We start from the raw sequence: 15,336 nt of genomic DNA, 5'->3' as shown, positions 1-15,336 counted from the left end.
ATGATAAAAGGAAAAATTGAAGTGTAGCTGTTATGAAATGAAATATTGCACAGTTCTGAATATTGCACAGTGAAATATTGCACAGTTCTGAATATTGCACATTTTTTTGCGCAGCTGCAGTGCTGATGGTGCACAGCGGAGGGGGTTTGCATACAACCTAAACATTTTGAACGGATCCACCGAGCCGCCGTGCAGCTTTTTTTTAAATTCATTTTTCAAATATAGCACCCAGGCTCTTCAAATACATTAAAATCAAGCACCCCCTGCTTTCAGTTGCGGTCTAAATAAATAAAGAAATAGAAAAGTAATTTGGAGGTAGACCCAATAGACTTTAAAGTAAAGCCTGGAAAAGTGGAGCACCTGACTTAATGAAGGATGCATTTTTTTTTTTTTTTTTTTTTCTTTTTTAAAAACACTGTTTTTTTCCCCGCTATTAACCACACCGGGAGTCAAATCTCACATTTTCTGCTCAGTAAATGAAATAAATAAATAAGCAGAAATCACTTAAGCCATGTTAAGATGCAGTTTCTATCTCCGGCGTCCACCCCCGTGACAGGATGTCAATACGCACTTTAAGCTTCTTACAGGCGCTAATGAAAGTGGCCTCACATTGTCCGGGAGACAGATGGTTTCTGTCTTGATTAAGTTTTAATTTTCCTTCCCCGCGGCGGCGGCGGACAGGCTTTGCTCGCCAGAGTGAGACCGCCGTCGCCCCGCCGGACTCTCTCACACCGCATCCCCGGGGAGAGGAGTGTCAAACCTCCGCCCTGCCTCCTCAACTCCTGCAAGTGGTTTTCCTTTTTATTTTTCCTCCGCGTCGTTCGGACTCGTCAGGGATTTCCAACCCCCGAAACCTCCAGTCGCCGTGCGCGATGCGTGCGATCGTGACCCCGCTGGAACCAGGCGCTGGTGCAGAAACTCCCCAGCAGTGACGGTAAGTAACATCGATCACGTCCATCCATTTGTGCTTTTTTTTTTTTTTTTTTGCATGAACTGAAGCGGGATAAGCTAGGATTTTTTATTTTAATTGCACGCTTTTGACGGAATTATCGCTAACACCTCGGTCAGTCGGCGCCTTTGTGGATCTCTTTGCGTTTTGATTATGATTATTGGGGGGGGGTCAAATGATAAGGCGAGCATACATGTCACGTCCTTTGCCCCGATTCTGCTGGAAATGTGTCGTCTTTCCCTGCAGGCGCGGTGAAGCCGAACATGGACCTGTCACGGCCGTTCCGCTGGGTTCTCCTCCTTTGCATCCTGAGCTCCTTCATCCAGCCAGTGTCCACTGGCAACCAAAGCTCCAGAGGGCGAGCAGGTAATGTCTGAGACCCAACCAGACCATACCGACGCCCCGCGGGGACTCATTATGGCTCCTGGTCACCAGGCTTGGGTGCCGTCAGAGTGGCGAGACCCAACCTTCAGACGGTTTGAACATCTCCGTACACAACAAAAAGCATCTGTTTCCAGAAAGGGTCGCTCCGGATTATCCGTCGATCTTTCGTTTTCGTGCGAACGGCTCGGGCAGAGCGAGTCCCTTCAGCTCCAAAACAGGACATTAGCAGACAGAAAACGTGTTGGTTTGGAGCGGAACTGGCTGTTTTCTACGATTATACCTGCACGGGTTCACGAAGGGACACCGTTTCACTGCAGCTTCTTCAGAAAGAGGCGGCAGGAAGTTCCTTCAGGAGTGAGGAGTTGGTGATTTATCTGAAATATTCATTCCTAAAATGGTAGCTAAAGCTTCCTCCTCACTGCAAGACGGCGCCTGGTTGGTGTCTTTATGTTCTCCCTGTATCTGCATAGGGTTCCTCAGGGTTCTCCGGGTTCCTCCAGCAGTCCAAGCACATGCAGGAGGTTCGTTGGCAACCCTACATTGTCTAAGACGGAGGCGTCAAATGTACGGCCCGCGGGCCGGTAGCGGCCCACCGGGGGACCCAATGGGGCCCGGGAAATAAATCTACAATTTGAAAAAACACATAATTCTCTGCGAGGGTTGCACTGTTTTAGTCAGTGTTTGCAACACGGCACATCACGATGGGACCCTGAACTTTCAGCAGATGGCAGCAATGCAGCTTCCGGGTTTGTAAATTGCATTTTGTCTTATTGTTAGAAATATACCTGCTTTTTCATTTGACCCGACACCCTCATCGGAAAGATGTTGTTGTCAAAAAAGAGAAAAGTGGACATGGAGTGTAGGGTTTTCCAAGAAAAATTGAACACTTCTTATATGTTTGTTGAGGTTGTTAAGAAACCTGTATGCTTTGTGGATGCGGCAAGTTTTGGTGCCATGATGAGACTCGCCATGGTGAACAATCCAATAGAATGCACGGAGAACCAAGAGGACGGAATTAGGGCTTAGCGTTCTTGAAATCCACTTCCTCTTCTTCATGAATCTCAGGTTGTTTGTTGTGTATTTTTAAAGGAACAAGAAAAAAATCATTTACCTTTTTCTCCTTCGCACTAAAACAAAGGAAAAATTTGGAGCTTGTGTTACTTCTAGGTAATCATGATTTTACCGGCCCTCTTGTCATCAAATTTGGCCCAAAGTGAGTTTGACACCCCTGACGTCTGACTTCGGATGAGCTCGACTTGAGCTTGACACTTGTCCCCCTCCATCACGGAGGCTAATGGGATAAAAAGAAGGAACTCCAAAGTATTGGATTACGAAACCGTATTTATCGTAAAGTTAATAAAACGCCAGCATAATAGTCCAATATTTACTCTCGGGAAAACAATCAGCAGCAGTCTGTCTGGCACCTCCGTCTGTGCAAGCCTTGAATTAATCATGAATTAACGCTCTTCTCCCGTGTCGTTTCCTCGGCGGGTGAACGCATGTCGCCTCTGAAAAGCGCCGACTTCCCTCTTTTAGCCCAGTTTACCTCGTTTATCCAAATCATATCTTTGGCCTTCAAGCGATTCCTGCAGTTTGTGACACCTCAGGGAAGCAGTGACGCTCTCCGCCCACTTGGTGGTGCTGCAACTTTGAACATCTCCACATTGTTTTTCCGCCGGCCCGCATCTTCTCGCGCCAAAGAACCGCAAAGAACTCCGGCTTTGCCCTCTAAATCCTTCCCAGGGTCGTCGGAGGAGAGGACGGGGACTTGCGAAGTGGTCGCCGCTCATCGTTGCTGCAACAAGAACAAGATTGAAGAGCGTTCTCAAACCGTGAAGTGCTCTTGCTTCCCGGGGCATGTCGCCGGGACGACGAGGGCTTTACCCTCTTGCGTGGAAGGTAATGTCACTCCTCCGTCCCTCTCCAACGCCGATGCTCCGGCGCGACGCGTATTTTCCAGCGATATCAGGGCGCTCGAGAGCGAGGCGGCCGCGAGATTGAGATTTTTTTTTTTCTCTCCCTCCGCACCGGTCAATTTTTCCGAGTCCCTCTGATTTGAGAAGTGTCTCGGCAGCCTCCATCGTGCGTCAGAAGTGGTGGTGCAGAATGGAGCCGTGTCTGGAGGACGAGGAGTGCCGAGTTCTCCCCGACCTCGCCGGCTGGTCGTGCATCTCCGGGAACAAAGTGAAGACCACCAAGGTGAGTCGGGTCGGTCGAAACCTCAGGCGTTTTCCTTCGGCGTCCGAAGATCGAGCAATAAACCGCGATCGCCGTTCCCGCCGAACCTGATTCCGGCGCCACCAAACGCACACAAGAACGCTGAAAAACCCGTGTAATTGAATCCGACGGCCGAAGGAAACGCCGCCGTGTTTAGAAGCGTGCTTTCAGGTAAATTGCCTTTTTGTTTTGGTTTTGTCGAACAGGTTGGAATGGGTGGAGACAAGTGTCAGGGGTTTTATGTGATAGACGACTTTCAGCCAGAATAAAAGGAAAGGTGTACAAGACATTGGTGAGACCAGCGATGATGTTTGGACTAGAAACTGTTAAATTGACCAAAAGACAGCAGGCAGAACTAGAGGTTGCAGAGATGAAGATGTTGAGGTTCTCTTTGGGAGTGACCAGGATGGAGAGGATCAGGAAGGAGTCCATCAGAGGAACAGCACATGTTAGATGTTTTGGAGAGAAGGTCAGAGAAGCCAGACTGAGATGGTTGGGTCATGGACAGAGGAGGGATAGAGAATATATTGGTAGACGGATGCTGGAATTGGAGCTGCCAGGCAAGAGGTCTGGAGGAAGACCAAAGAGAAGATTTATGGACGTAGTGAGAGAAGATATGAAGGTAGTTGGTGTGAGAGGGAAGGATCCAGAGAATAGGGTTAGATGGAGAAAGTTGACTCGCTGTGGCGACACCTGAAGGGAAAAGCCAAAAGGAAAAGAAGAATTTGTCAGGGGGTGCAGGACATGTATGACCGAGACAAAGCGATGACTGAGATGGTTTGGACATGAACACTCCTCTGTTCATGTCCAAACCAGGATATGCTGAAGGTGGAGCCGCCAGGCAAGAGGTCTGGAGGAAGACCAAAGAGAAGATTTATGGACGTAGTGAGAGAAGATATGAAGGTAGTTGGGGTGAGAGAGGAGGATCCAGAGAATAGGGTTAGATGGAGAAAGTTGACTCCTTGTGGCGACACCTGAAGGGAAAAGCCGAAAGATGAAGAAGTTTTGGTATTGTCGACTTGATTAGGAGTCCTGGGAGAGCGTTTTGTGGTGACACCATGGCGGCGGCGGCTAGCGGGCCGTGATCAAAATCCGCCCCGTCGTCATGTCCGCTATCAGTTCATACTGCCGAATAACAGAGTGGCATTGAATCTATCAGCTAAATCCTTTGCGGAGTTTTTCCTTCCGGTCTTTTAGACGTTAAGGGAAGCCTTGGCCGGTGAGGGGCTCCGACCTCGCCGCCACCCTGAGGGCGAATTCATCTTCAGCTCAGGCGTGTCCAAAGTCCGGCCCGCGGGCCAAATGCGGCCCGTATTCAAATTTATACCGTCCCGGAGCCTCCGGCTTAAAATCAATAATAAAATCGAATTCGATTAGATTTAACTTTCTTGTCATTACACATGTAAGGATTCAGTGTAACGAAATGCGGTTAGCATTTAATCAGAAGTGCAAAAGGCAGAAATACATATGTGCAGAATGTACGGTATTAGTATTTACAGAATAAATGCTATTTTTTTTTAGTTTTTTTTTTCACCTCTTATACAGTAACTCTACAGAAGGGATAATACAAAGTTATTTCATGAGCAATGATACAGGATATTCAGAGTTTTACAGACTAAACAAGTATAAATAGTGTAACCAGATGAGCAGCAGGATCTGGCAGCACTTTTATTTATTTTTCATATTTTAGATTCGAGTTTAAAATTGACTCTGCATTTTCTCCTTTTTGATAAGGAGTTATATAAGGATTATTACGGCCCTCATTGTTTTCTACTTCTGAATAATATCACTGCTTATGTTATTTTCCCGTTCAAGTGTTCATGTGTAAAGGTTCATAGTGAGCATTTAATCGTGAATAATATGCAATGTTCCAAATGAATCTGGTTATGTTTAATCTTTTTGAATATTTTTTTCCCCCAGACGGACTTTTTTCTCATTTTTTTGTGTTATTCAAATTGTGATTTCGGTAAAACCTTTCGATCTGTGTTAGGACATGAAAATTTGCAATAAAAGAAAAGATAAGATAAAGTTGCCATAATTATTTAGTCACAGCAGCTTAACAGTTATAGTGTCAATAAATAGGAATATAAATAGAGAGACGGTTTGAAGATAGCAAAAGAAAAAAAGTTTAATATTAATATCGGGCTGAACGGTCGGCCCTCACATATTTTCACCTCAACAAATACAAAAAAAAAAATACAAAAATGCAAAACGTTTAGCTGATCGAGTTCGACCCGATCAAACGGCCGCGCCGACCTTTTCTTCTTTTTGCCGTCTCGTTTGAATAAGACCCATGTAACATTTATAGTTTTTTAAAAGCGCTATTCATTATGAATGAGGTCTTGATGTGTGTCTCAGAAGCGATAGTGGGGCGGAGAAAAAGAACAGGGGTGGAATTACATCGCGAAAAAACCGAAGCGTCCAAATCATCCGCTCGCAAATCACCAAACGCGCGATGCGTTTTCGACCGGTCGTGTTTTCGGAGAACCGAAACAGTGAAACGACATCATGTCAGGTGCTGTTTTCGGCGCGTTCATTAAAAATTCTTCAAACGCGAGCCGGGTGCTCGTAGCGCCTCGAGGGGCTCCGAAAAAAAACCGAACCAAACATCAGCGGCGGATCGTCTTTGAATGTTTCCCGAGCGTCGGTCTTCCCCCGCCGACCCCGGACTCATCCAGCTGGCGTCGCTCTCCGCTCGGACCGCCCGGCCGACCTGCCAATTTATTTTTCTTTATCCACCCCTTTTAAGAACGGACAAATTGGCGTCGTCCATATGCTAACGCCGTTTAGCTGCTCGAAGGCGAGCTGCGTTTTAAGACGTCCGTTTTCGTTCATCGGAAAATCCTCTCCACCTTCACGATTCCTCCGTTCAAACCGTGATTCCTCTCAATTCGTCTTTTTTCTTCTTCTTCTCAGGTGGCGCGGTAGCAAGACGGAGAGGCTCCATCTGATCGGCGCCCGGCTGTCCGCTCGCCAACCCCGACGGCGAACGCCCCTTCGGATAGCGATAAAAGGAACGTAGATTTAATTAGATGTCTCCTGGACCAGCGTTTAAAAACCGCCGGAACTCATTATTTTAATTTCCCTCGTCTGGAAGCCGAGGTTGGGTTCGGGTTAATCCCGGGGAGAGGACAATCTATTCCCCGGCGAATGGAGATAAAAAAAAATTTAACATTCGCTCCATCAAAGTTGGGGTCTGCCGGGAGATAAAAAAAGAAAACAAACAAAAAAAACAAAGATTCGGTGAATCTCGTCGCAAACGCCGGGATATTTATGAGCGTGTAGCTTGATGTAAACGACGCGTGCTGGTAAGAAAAATATACCGGGGTCCCGTAAAGAGGTGGGTTCCCCTCGGGCCGGTCCTCGCATCTCGAACATCTTCCGCTCGGTCGGTCGGTCGGTCTGACGGTCCACCTGCGAGGCGGCGCCGCCGACGCTCCGATGCAAAACAAGAAGCGTTTGAAATGCTAATATCGGCGGGGAGAAGAGGAGCCCCTTCGCCGCCGAGAGTATTTACATCGTGCTTTTGTTTGTCTCTGCGCGCCGAACGCTCCCGTGGAGGAAACCCGGCTTATTGTAATGATGATGGGGTTGGGGGGAAAAAAAAAAAAAAAGGTTTTCTGCCCGGAGGCCATTCGCAGCCGCTAACGGAGCCGTGTGTTTTCAGGTACTTTCCATTCATCTTCCTCGTGTGAGGACGATTCCTCACGGATCCACCGCCGCCCAACCCCAGGACGCCGCGCTTTCATCTCCCGACTTCAGCCGAATTGTTTTTTTTTTTTTGCGAACGCGACGGCGGCTAATCACCCGATGGGAGACGTCGGACGACGCCTCTTATCATTTTTTGATTAAGCGTCCCGGCAAGAAAAAAAAAAACAAAAACACCTATGATGCTCCGTCACGCTGGGTTATTTAAGAAAAAAAAAAAGAACAACCGTTAACTCGGTGATGTCACGGCGTTGTTTCGGGGGAGAATAAGAGCCTCCTCATCAAAACGGTGATTCATTGTGTAGCTACTTTTTATAGACACGCCCGAATCTTGTGACACAGTATTAGAAGAAGAAATGTGACCGGGCAGAATTGGGTCAATGCGATAACATAAATGTAAATGAATTCAAACCAGTGCAGGAAGCAGGAAACCCTCCCTTGTGTGATTTGCTCAGTCGTGGTTTTCCCAGGCTCCGCCTCCAGGGGGCGCCGCTTCTCGCGGCGGCGATCCGCAGTTGTTGAAACACGTATGGCCGCCACCTCGGATGAACATCCATGTGCTTTTGAAAACATGCATTTGAGGAACTTTTTGCGGTTTCTACAACCTTGTCAGGAACGAGACACATTTCTCCAAGCATACAAGTCAGGCACCACGGACCTCAGCTCCAAGAACCATTTTAGCTGTTTTTTTTTTTTTTTTTTTTTTTTTTTTTACTTTTATTGGTGGAAGCCATTACCAGATACCTCTTGGGAACTCTGACTATCGGGGTCAAGGAGCGACCAATGATTGACGGAAATGCAGAGAAATGGCCTCAGAGAGGTTTCCAGGGCTTGCAGAGGAACATCGACATCAACGACCCGAAAAGTCCGGAGTTAGCTAACGGCTAACGGGGTCATTCAGGGAGATGATCCAAACCGGTGTGTTTAAACCGCCTCACCGTATCGCGGTTGCTAGTTAGCAGCTAGCGCTACCCCAAGTGTTGAATTTCCTCCTGGATAGTAACGTCTTAGAAGAATCTCTGAAGCGCTTTCACAGTTTTTTTTTTTTCGCAGTCGCAGCTGGATTGATTCACTGCTTACTTTGTCTTCACGGGGCTCCACTCAAGTCTTGTTTTTTTTTTCGCCGTCCGAACCCCCCCCCCCCCTCGCTGAGACTCCGCTCGACAACGCCGCGCAATCCCGCCGAAAATTCATCGCTATTTTTTTTTTCTCATCGGACTATCGGATTAAATGTCAACCGGAAAAGTCCCCCGGCCCCGCGGTCCGAGCCGAAAGGCCGTCGGAGAATGGGTGTTTTTTAAAAACAGGGGAGTCCAGGATCGTGTGAAGCGGCTCTACTTGAAACGGTCTCAGAGAAGAAGTCTGCAGGAGATCTTCGCACAGTCGGATTCCGCGCCGGTCTTTCTTCTTGTTTTTATTTTCTTTTTCAGCGTGACACGAAGAGCATCGGGCTGCAGATCTGGCTCGTCACGAAGTGTCCATCCTCTCTCTCTCTCTCTCTGTCTCCGCCATGAGAAATCGGATCCAAAATAAACAACTTAAAACGTAGCGGTCGCTTGGAACGGCTTCACAGCGGTTGCGCGAGATGTTGCTATGGCAACCGACCGCACCGAGAGGTCAGTAAAAGTGTCGGGAAAACAGAAACCTTTTCTGTCGAGCAAATCTGACACCTTTTGTGGGAAAGATACTTCCTGGGCCGTGGCTTCATCTGCTGCAGCGTCTCACCAGGCGTCCCGTTGGAGTTCCGACTCCACCGGTCGAGGTAGAAGGTCGCCCAGGTTGAGCGTGGATCCATCCAACGACATTTTTCAAATATCCAATCCATGTATTGATCAGGGCTGTTTCCTGACAGCCAGAAGATCTCAACCTTTCTGTGTGGAACCTCCATCTTCTCCCCCGTGTCTTCGTCGGGTTCCTCAGGGTTCTGCGGGTTCCTCCCATAGGGTGGAGGTTCATTGGAGACCCTCCGTTGTCCAGATATGTGAATGAGAGCATGTCTCTGTATGTGGCCCTATGATTGGTCCAGGGGGAACCCCGCCTCTAATCCAACGACAGCTGCGATTGGCTCCCTTGCAGGATAAGCGGTCGCGATAACACCTGAGAGAAGATCTGCTCTTTGTTTTTGTCACTCTCGCAGCTGAAGTTCAGTTTGAGTGCAGGAAGATTTCTGTTAATAATATATTGGAGCGTTAAAATAAAAAAAAAAAACTTAAAAAAAAAAACAGGTTCCGTCCGATGCTTTTAATCCTCTCAAGGTTTCGTTGTTAAAAAGGATATCATTCGCATTTAAAACCTCATCACCGCTTGTAGTCTCAGCGATTCCATTGTAGTCCCTTCACCTTTTTCTCATTTTGCCAAGTACTCCCCATATTTTATGTATGTATTCAGATATTATACGGAGGGGAGCTGAAGAATCGTCCTCGTGCCTGGAAAACCGAATAAACCCCGACGCCCAGGAAGGATCACCGGCTCACGGACTCCACGGCGGCGGCGGCGACGACGGAGCCCCGAGTCCTGAGGGAGTCGAGGAAGAAGAAGGAACCGGCGCGCGGCCTCGAATTTTTCCTCTTCCACGATCTGCTTTCGCGAAAAGATTTCAACAACCCAAAATAACGCCGAAGCCGCGGCACCGACACCTTGTCATGTCTATTCCGGGCGCGTTTTCCTCTGAATCTGCTCGGCGAGCTAACTTTGGAAAGTTTAGAACAAGCTGAGGTGAGTTTGTGGACCGGTTCTCCTCATCACCATCACCGTAATAAATATATTTATAACGCGCTTTCCATCAAAGTAGCGCGCAAAGGAGAAGAGATAAGAACGGGAACGGCGTCTCCTTTTCAAAGGCCAGGCTGTGACATTCATTTGGAGACTTTGAGGTGCGTTTTAGATAAAACTCCGATTCCTGCGCGTTCTCGCAAAAACTTGACTGATCGTCGGAAGGACGGCGAATTCGATCGGATCGGGGAAGTAACCTTCAGACGGCCGTGCGTTCCAGCTTCCGCTGTGGATCGCTAGATGTTTCATTCGTCCGTCGGCCATCATTCTCGCGTCTGGCGTCTCCGCTGAACCTCCTAAATGTGTTGGGACTGCGAGGAGGAACCCGGAGAACCCCTGAGGAACGTGGAGGTCCCACACAGAAAGAAATACCGACCGATGCGTCGCCCCGGAAATCGGATGCTGAGACCGAATCCAGAGCACGACAGGAGACGGCAGGGAGGCGTGATTAGATACAGCTGAGACAAAAAGGTATATATTAAAAAAGCGTTAGCTCACTTTTTGGATGCGGGACGAGGACGCCGGAGATCAGTTTAGGGGTTTCAGTCGCCCAATTTTGGATTTAGAGGGAACTCCTAAATCTCGTATTGTCCCCCGAGTCCAGCTTTTGCAGTTTCCCAGAGGGAGCGGCTTTAGCTACTGCTTCACTAATGAATATTAAAGCTATTAGTCTATCATGTCTGTGATTAGCATGTAGCTGTTAGCACTGCTATTTGGAGGAACCGATCATTTGTCCCTCTCGACCCTCCGACTCCCTCTGTCTCGATCTCCTTTCCCGAAGGACGGGGTTTCTGCACCAATTAGACGGTTGTTTCCCGGCCGAGGTCTCCGAGCGCTCGCTCCTGGAGGAATGTTGGCTTTCTGTGGATCATCTGAAAGAGCGGTGGTCCAGACCTGCTGCGACGGCCGGTTCCTGACAGCCCCTTTCTCTAATTGCCATGCAGGTGTCCATCAGAACACCTGAAGGCCATCAACTGTGGCCAATCACACTGTGCGTGAGCTAGGATGCTGCTAAATGCTATGTTTTACTGTCTGTTTTGGTAAATTCAAGATGGCGACTGACGTGCAGCTCGTTATGGGGTCAGCCTGTGAGCTAACACTGTGCATAAGCTAACACTGCACATGAGCTAATACTGCATGCTTGCTAACACTGCGCACGTGCTAACACTGCGTACGTGCTAACACTGTGTGGGAGCTGAGAAGCTGCTAACTGCTATGTCTTATTGTGTGTTTTGTTAAATTCAAGATGGCGGCTGACGTGCAGTTCGTTATGGGGTCAGCCTGTGAGCTAACACTGTGCATAAGCCAACACCGCGCGTGAGCTAACACTGTGCATAAGCTAACACTGCGCATGAGCTAATACTGCATGCTTGCTAACACTGCGCACGTGCTAACACTGTGTGGGAGCTGAGAAGCTGCTAACTGCTATGTCTTATTGTGTGTTTTGTTTAAGTCAAGATGGCGGCTGATGTGTAGCTCGTTATGGGGTCTAGCTGTGAGCTAACCCTGGGCAGGAGCTAACCCTGGGCAGGAGCTAACACTACGCGCATGCAAGCACTATGCGCGTGCTACCACTGTGCGTGTGCTACGACTGCGCGTGTGCTTCCACTGCACACATGCTAACACTGTGTGGGAGCTGAGAAGCCGCTAACTGCTATGTCTTACTGTGGGTTGTGTTAAATTCAAGATGGCTGCTGACGTGCAGCTCGTCAAGGGTTCAGGCTGGGAGCTAACACTACGTGCGTGAGCTCACACTATGCACATGCAAGCACTGGGCACATGCTACAACTGCGCGTGAGCTCACACTGTGTGTGAGCTAACTCTGCGCGTGAGCTAACACTGTGTGCTAGCTGAGAAGCTGCTAAGTGCTATGTCTTACTGCGTGTTTTGTTAAATTCAAGATGGAGGCTGACGTGCAGCTCATTATGGGGTCTGGCTGTGAGCTAACACTGTGCATAAGCTAACCCTGCGCGGGAGCTAACACTACGCGTGTGAGCTAACACCACGTGCATGCTAACATTGCCCGCGCACAACCACTGCGCGTGAGCTAACACTGCGCTTGAGCTAACACTGCGCGTGAGCCAACACTTTGTGGGATCTGAGAAGCTGCTAACTGCTATTTCTTACTGTGGGTTGTGTTAAAATCAAGATGGTGGCTGACGTGCAGCTCATTATGGGGTCTGGCTGTGAGCTAACACTGTGCATAAGCTAACCTGTGGGAGCTAACACTACGTGTATGAGCTAACACTACGTGTATGCTCACATTGCCTGCGTACAACCACTGCGCGTGAGCTAACACTGAGCGCAAGCTAACACTGCGTACAAGCTAACACTGCGCGTGAACCAACACCTTGTGGGAGCTGAGAAGCTGCTAACTGCTATTTCTTACTGTGTGTTTTGTTAAATTGAAGGTGGCGGCTGACGTGCTGCTCGCCACTGGGAAACAATGTGTCCCAAATGGTTTGTGAGGCCAAATACTGTGAGGGTGTTTGTTGATTTACTTGTGTTTTTGTTTTTTTTTGTGTCCCTTTATTGTTTTACCTTCAGACACCTTGGTGGTGGTTTGTTCTCCTTGTGTTTTATTCCTTTTGTTGATTTAAGCCGCAACCAGCCTGCCCCTTTTTCCTTAATTGTAACTCTGCACCTTCTTTTCCAGGCTTTCATAATAAATATTTATTCAATACCAATTCCATCTGGTTTGTTGTTGCCTCTGAGCTGGAATGTAACACCTGCTCTGCATGGAGAGATTTATCAGATGACTATGTTGCCAAGAGCATGCAGTTAGAAAATGAAGGGGAAATAGCATTGAAAAAAAAAAAAAGGTTAGCCCCCATTGTTTCACTGAAATTATCTTTTCCTTTGGGCTTTTCCCTTCAGGGGTCGCCACAGTCAATCAACCTTCTCTGTCCAACCCTATTCACTGTATCCTCCTCTCTCACACCAACTAACTTCATATTCTCTCATCAATCTTCTCTTTGGTCGTCCTCTAGACCTCCAATTCCAACATCCATTGGTCAAGACCCAACCATCTCAGTCTGGCTTCTCTGACCGTCTCTCCAAAACATTTTAGTTGCTCTGCTGGACTCATTCCTGATCCTCTCCATCCCGGTCACTCCTAAAGAGAACCTCAACATCTTCATCTCTGCGACCTCCAGCTCTGCCTCCTGTTTTTTGGTCATTGTCACTGTTTGTAAACCATCTCACCTCCACCTTTCCCTTCATTCTGGCTGATAATCTTCTATCTCTTAGCACCCCTTACTAACTGACTAACCTTCATTCTTCTCCTTCCAGAGCATACCTCCACCTCCATCCCTCCACCTGTTTTCTGCTCTCACTAGGGATCACAATGTCGTCTGCAAACATCATGGTCCATGGAGATTCCTGTCTGACCTCATCTGTCAGCCTGTCCATCACCACTGCAAACAAGAAGGGGCTCAGAACTGATCCAAGATGAAGCCCCCATCACTGTCTCACAGGTAGCATACATGTCCTGCACCAGTCTAACATACTACTCTGCCGCTCCAGACTTCCTCATACCATAAGAGTTCCTCTCTCGGCACCCTGTTGTATGATTTTTCTGGGTCTTACTGAAACTATATTTTAATCTGTATTGGATTATATTACAAAAGTGGACCAGTTATATCCCCTAAGCAGGGTCCTCAAGGGGGCATGGGAGTTTGCCCAACCAGCCTACATGATTTTTTTGGACCTTGGGGGAGGCATATGACCGTGTTTGGGAGTATGGGGCACCAAACCCCGTCATAAGCGCGGGAAGATGGATGGACGGATGGGTTAAATTAATTTCCCTTATGAAAAATCCCACCAGTATGTGCAAAACAAGGCCTTTTAAAACATTAACTGTGATTTTCTGACTATTGAGTGCACCTGAATATAAGCTGCACCTACTAAATTTGAAAAGGAGAAAAGAGAAACTACAAGCAGCAAGTGTCCATTTGTAACACGATATTTACTTAAACTTAAATGTACCATAATGGTTTGTGACAAAAAACAAATGACAGTAGCCGAGCAGGAAAAGTCATTGATTGCTATCTTTATCCTGCGCAGTAGAGTTGTGGGAATTGAACAGTATTCCTTAATCTGTGTCAGTCGGCATCCGCACACACACACACACACACACACACACACACACACACACACACACACAAAAGGACGCCGCTGTAGCCTTGCAGCCCCTGTGCTAACCGGCCCTGCTTGTTCCCAGGTGGGTTTCCTGCAGCTGCTCGCGCCTTCGGGAAAACAACTCTGCTTTATTTACAAAAAAAAAAAAAAATCTTCAAATCTTCATTTTTACAACACTAGATGTTCACACTGTGCAGGTGTTTCTGTGTGTGTGTGTGTGTGTGATCCAGACCGTGCACGGCGGCGAGATCGACTATCAGCCTGCACTCCAAACAGAAATGAATATTAACTAATGGAGTGTTTACGTTTGGAGAGGAAATTTAAAAACATAAAATTGATTTCTTCAGAGGTGGAACACCAACGTTTACCGCCTGGAACTCTTCTGGAAGTCAAACCGTGCGTTTGATTTCCATTGTGATGCCAGCTGCGGCTTTCCTCATTGTTACACAACATGAGTTGGGGTTATTTAAGAAAAGAGTGTTTTTCATTTAAGCAGTGTGTGTGTGTGTGTGTGTGTGAGAGACTTAATGGGATTTTGCACCGTACTTCAACAACTGGAACTGGGTCTTGTGTGTGTGTGTTGTTGACGGGGAACTGGGTAAATTCTGAGCATGTGTATCACAAACTGAGTTGGCAGTAGTAGTAACTTCTTCCCCACGGTCACACACACACACACACACACACACACACACACACAGATCAAGCTGTTTACGCTGGATTAGGGGTCGGGAACCTTTTTGACTGTGAGAACCAAAAAACCCACATATTTTAAAATCTGATCCTAAGAGAGCCATATGTATATTTTAATACCAAAAACAGCTAAATGGAAGAGAAAGACCAACAATTTTAGAGTACAATAAGACTGAATTTATTTTGAACAACATACTTTGCTATAACAAGGTAACTTAATAACAAGAAAAGTGCTTCTTAATTATAACGCTACTAAACGTGACCGCAGGTTCGTCTTAATGTTTTCTAGGTGCGAGAACGACCGTCCATTGTCAATATTCTAACAAGCAGCTGGTCTGCAGGCTGAAGTTTTTTTCTGTCCATTTGTGTTTACTTTCCAGCTCTGCTTATTTACCCACATGTCCGAAAACTACTGAAATACTTCGCTGCATGTACGTCATTCACCTGTTGTTCCTCCACTTGATTTGACATCATAA

At 47.4% G+C, this 15,336-nt stretch overlaps 1 protein-coding gene across 2 annotated transcripts; it reads left to right on the top strand.

The window, feature by feature from the left end:
• Nucleotides 1-852: 852 nt before the first annotated feature.
• Nucleotides 853-12,666, top strand: LOC147226843 (chemokine-like protein TAFA-4). Of its 2 annotated transcripts, XM_086158865.1 has the most exons (5): nt 853-934; nt 1,196-1,315; nt 3,077-3,232; nt 3,408-3,532; nt 6,467-12,666. In XM_086158865.1, exons 2-5 carry the CDS (start codon nt 1,213-1,215, stop codon nt 6,476-6,478), a joined length of 396 nt encoding a protein of 131 aa, XP_086014991.1. In that variant the 5' UTR covers nt 853-934; nt 1,196-1,212; the 3' UTR covers nt 6,479-12,666. The 2 variants fall into 2 exon arrangements, with proteins under 2 accessions (XP_086014991.1, XP_086014990.1); XM_086158864.1 differs by lacking the exons at nt 853-934; nt 1,196-1,315 and having other exon boundaries at nt 2,646-3,232.
• Nucleotides 12,667-15,336: the final 2,670 nt, after the last annotated feature.

The sequence above is a fragment of the Fistularia commersonii genome, chromosome 14 (genome assembly GCF_037954325.1).
Source record: "Fistularia commersonii isolate RoL2024-O1a breed Wild chromosome 14, RoL_Fcom_v1.0, whole genome shotgun sequence".
Lineage (NCBI taxonomy): Eukaryota > Metazoa > Chordata > Actinopteri > Syngnathiformes > Fistulariidae > Fistularia > Fistularia commersonii.
The sequence above is the reverse complement of the archived record's forward strand: the minus strand, read 5'-3'. Positions and strand labels throughout refer to the sequence as shown.

Excerpts from the sequence above, each read along its gene's own strand:
- LOC147226843 (XM_086158864.1), top strand. The coding sequence starts at position 2,833 with ATGTCGCCTCTGAAAAGCGCCGACTTCCCTCTTTTAGCCCAGTTTACC. Across the intron at positions 3,233-3,407 it reads TTTACCCTCTTGCGTGGAAG|CCTCCATCGTGCGTCAGAAG; the intron begins GTAATGTCACTC and ends GTGTCTCGGCAG.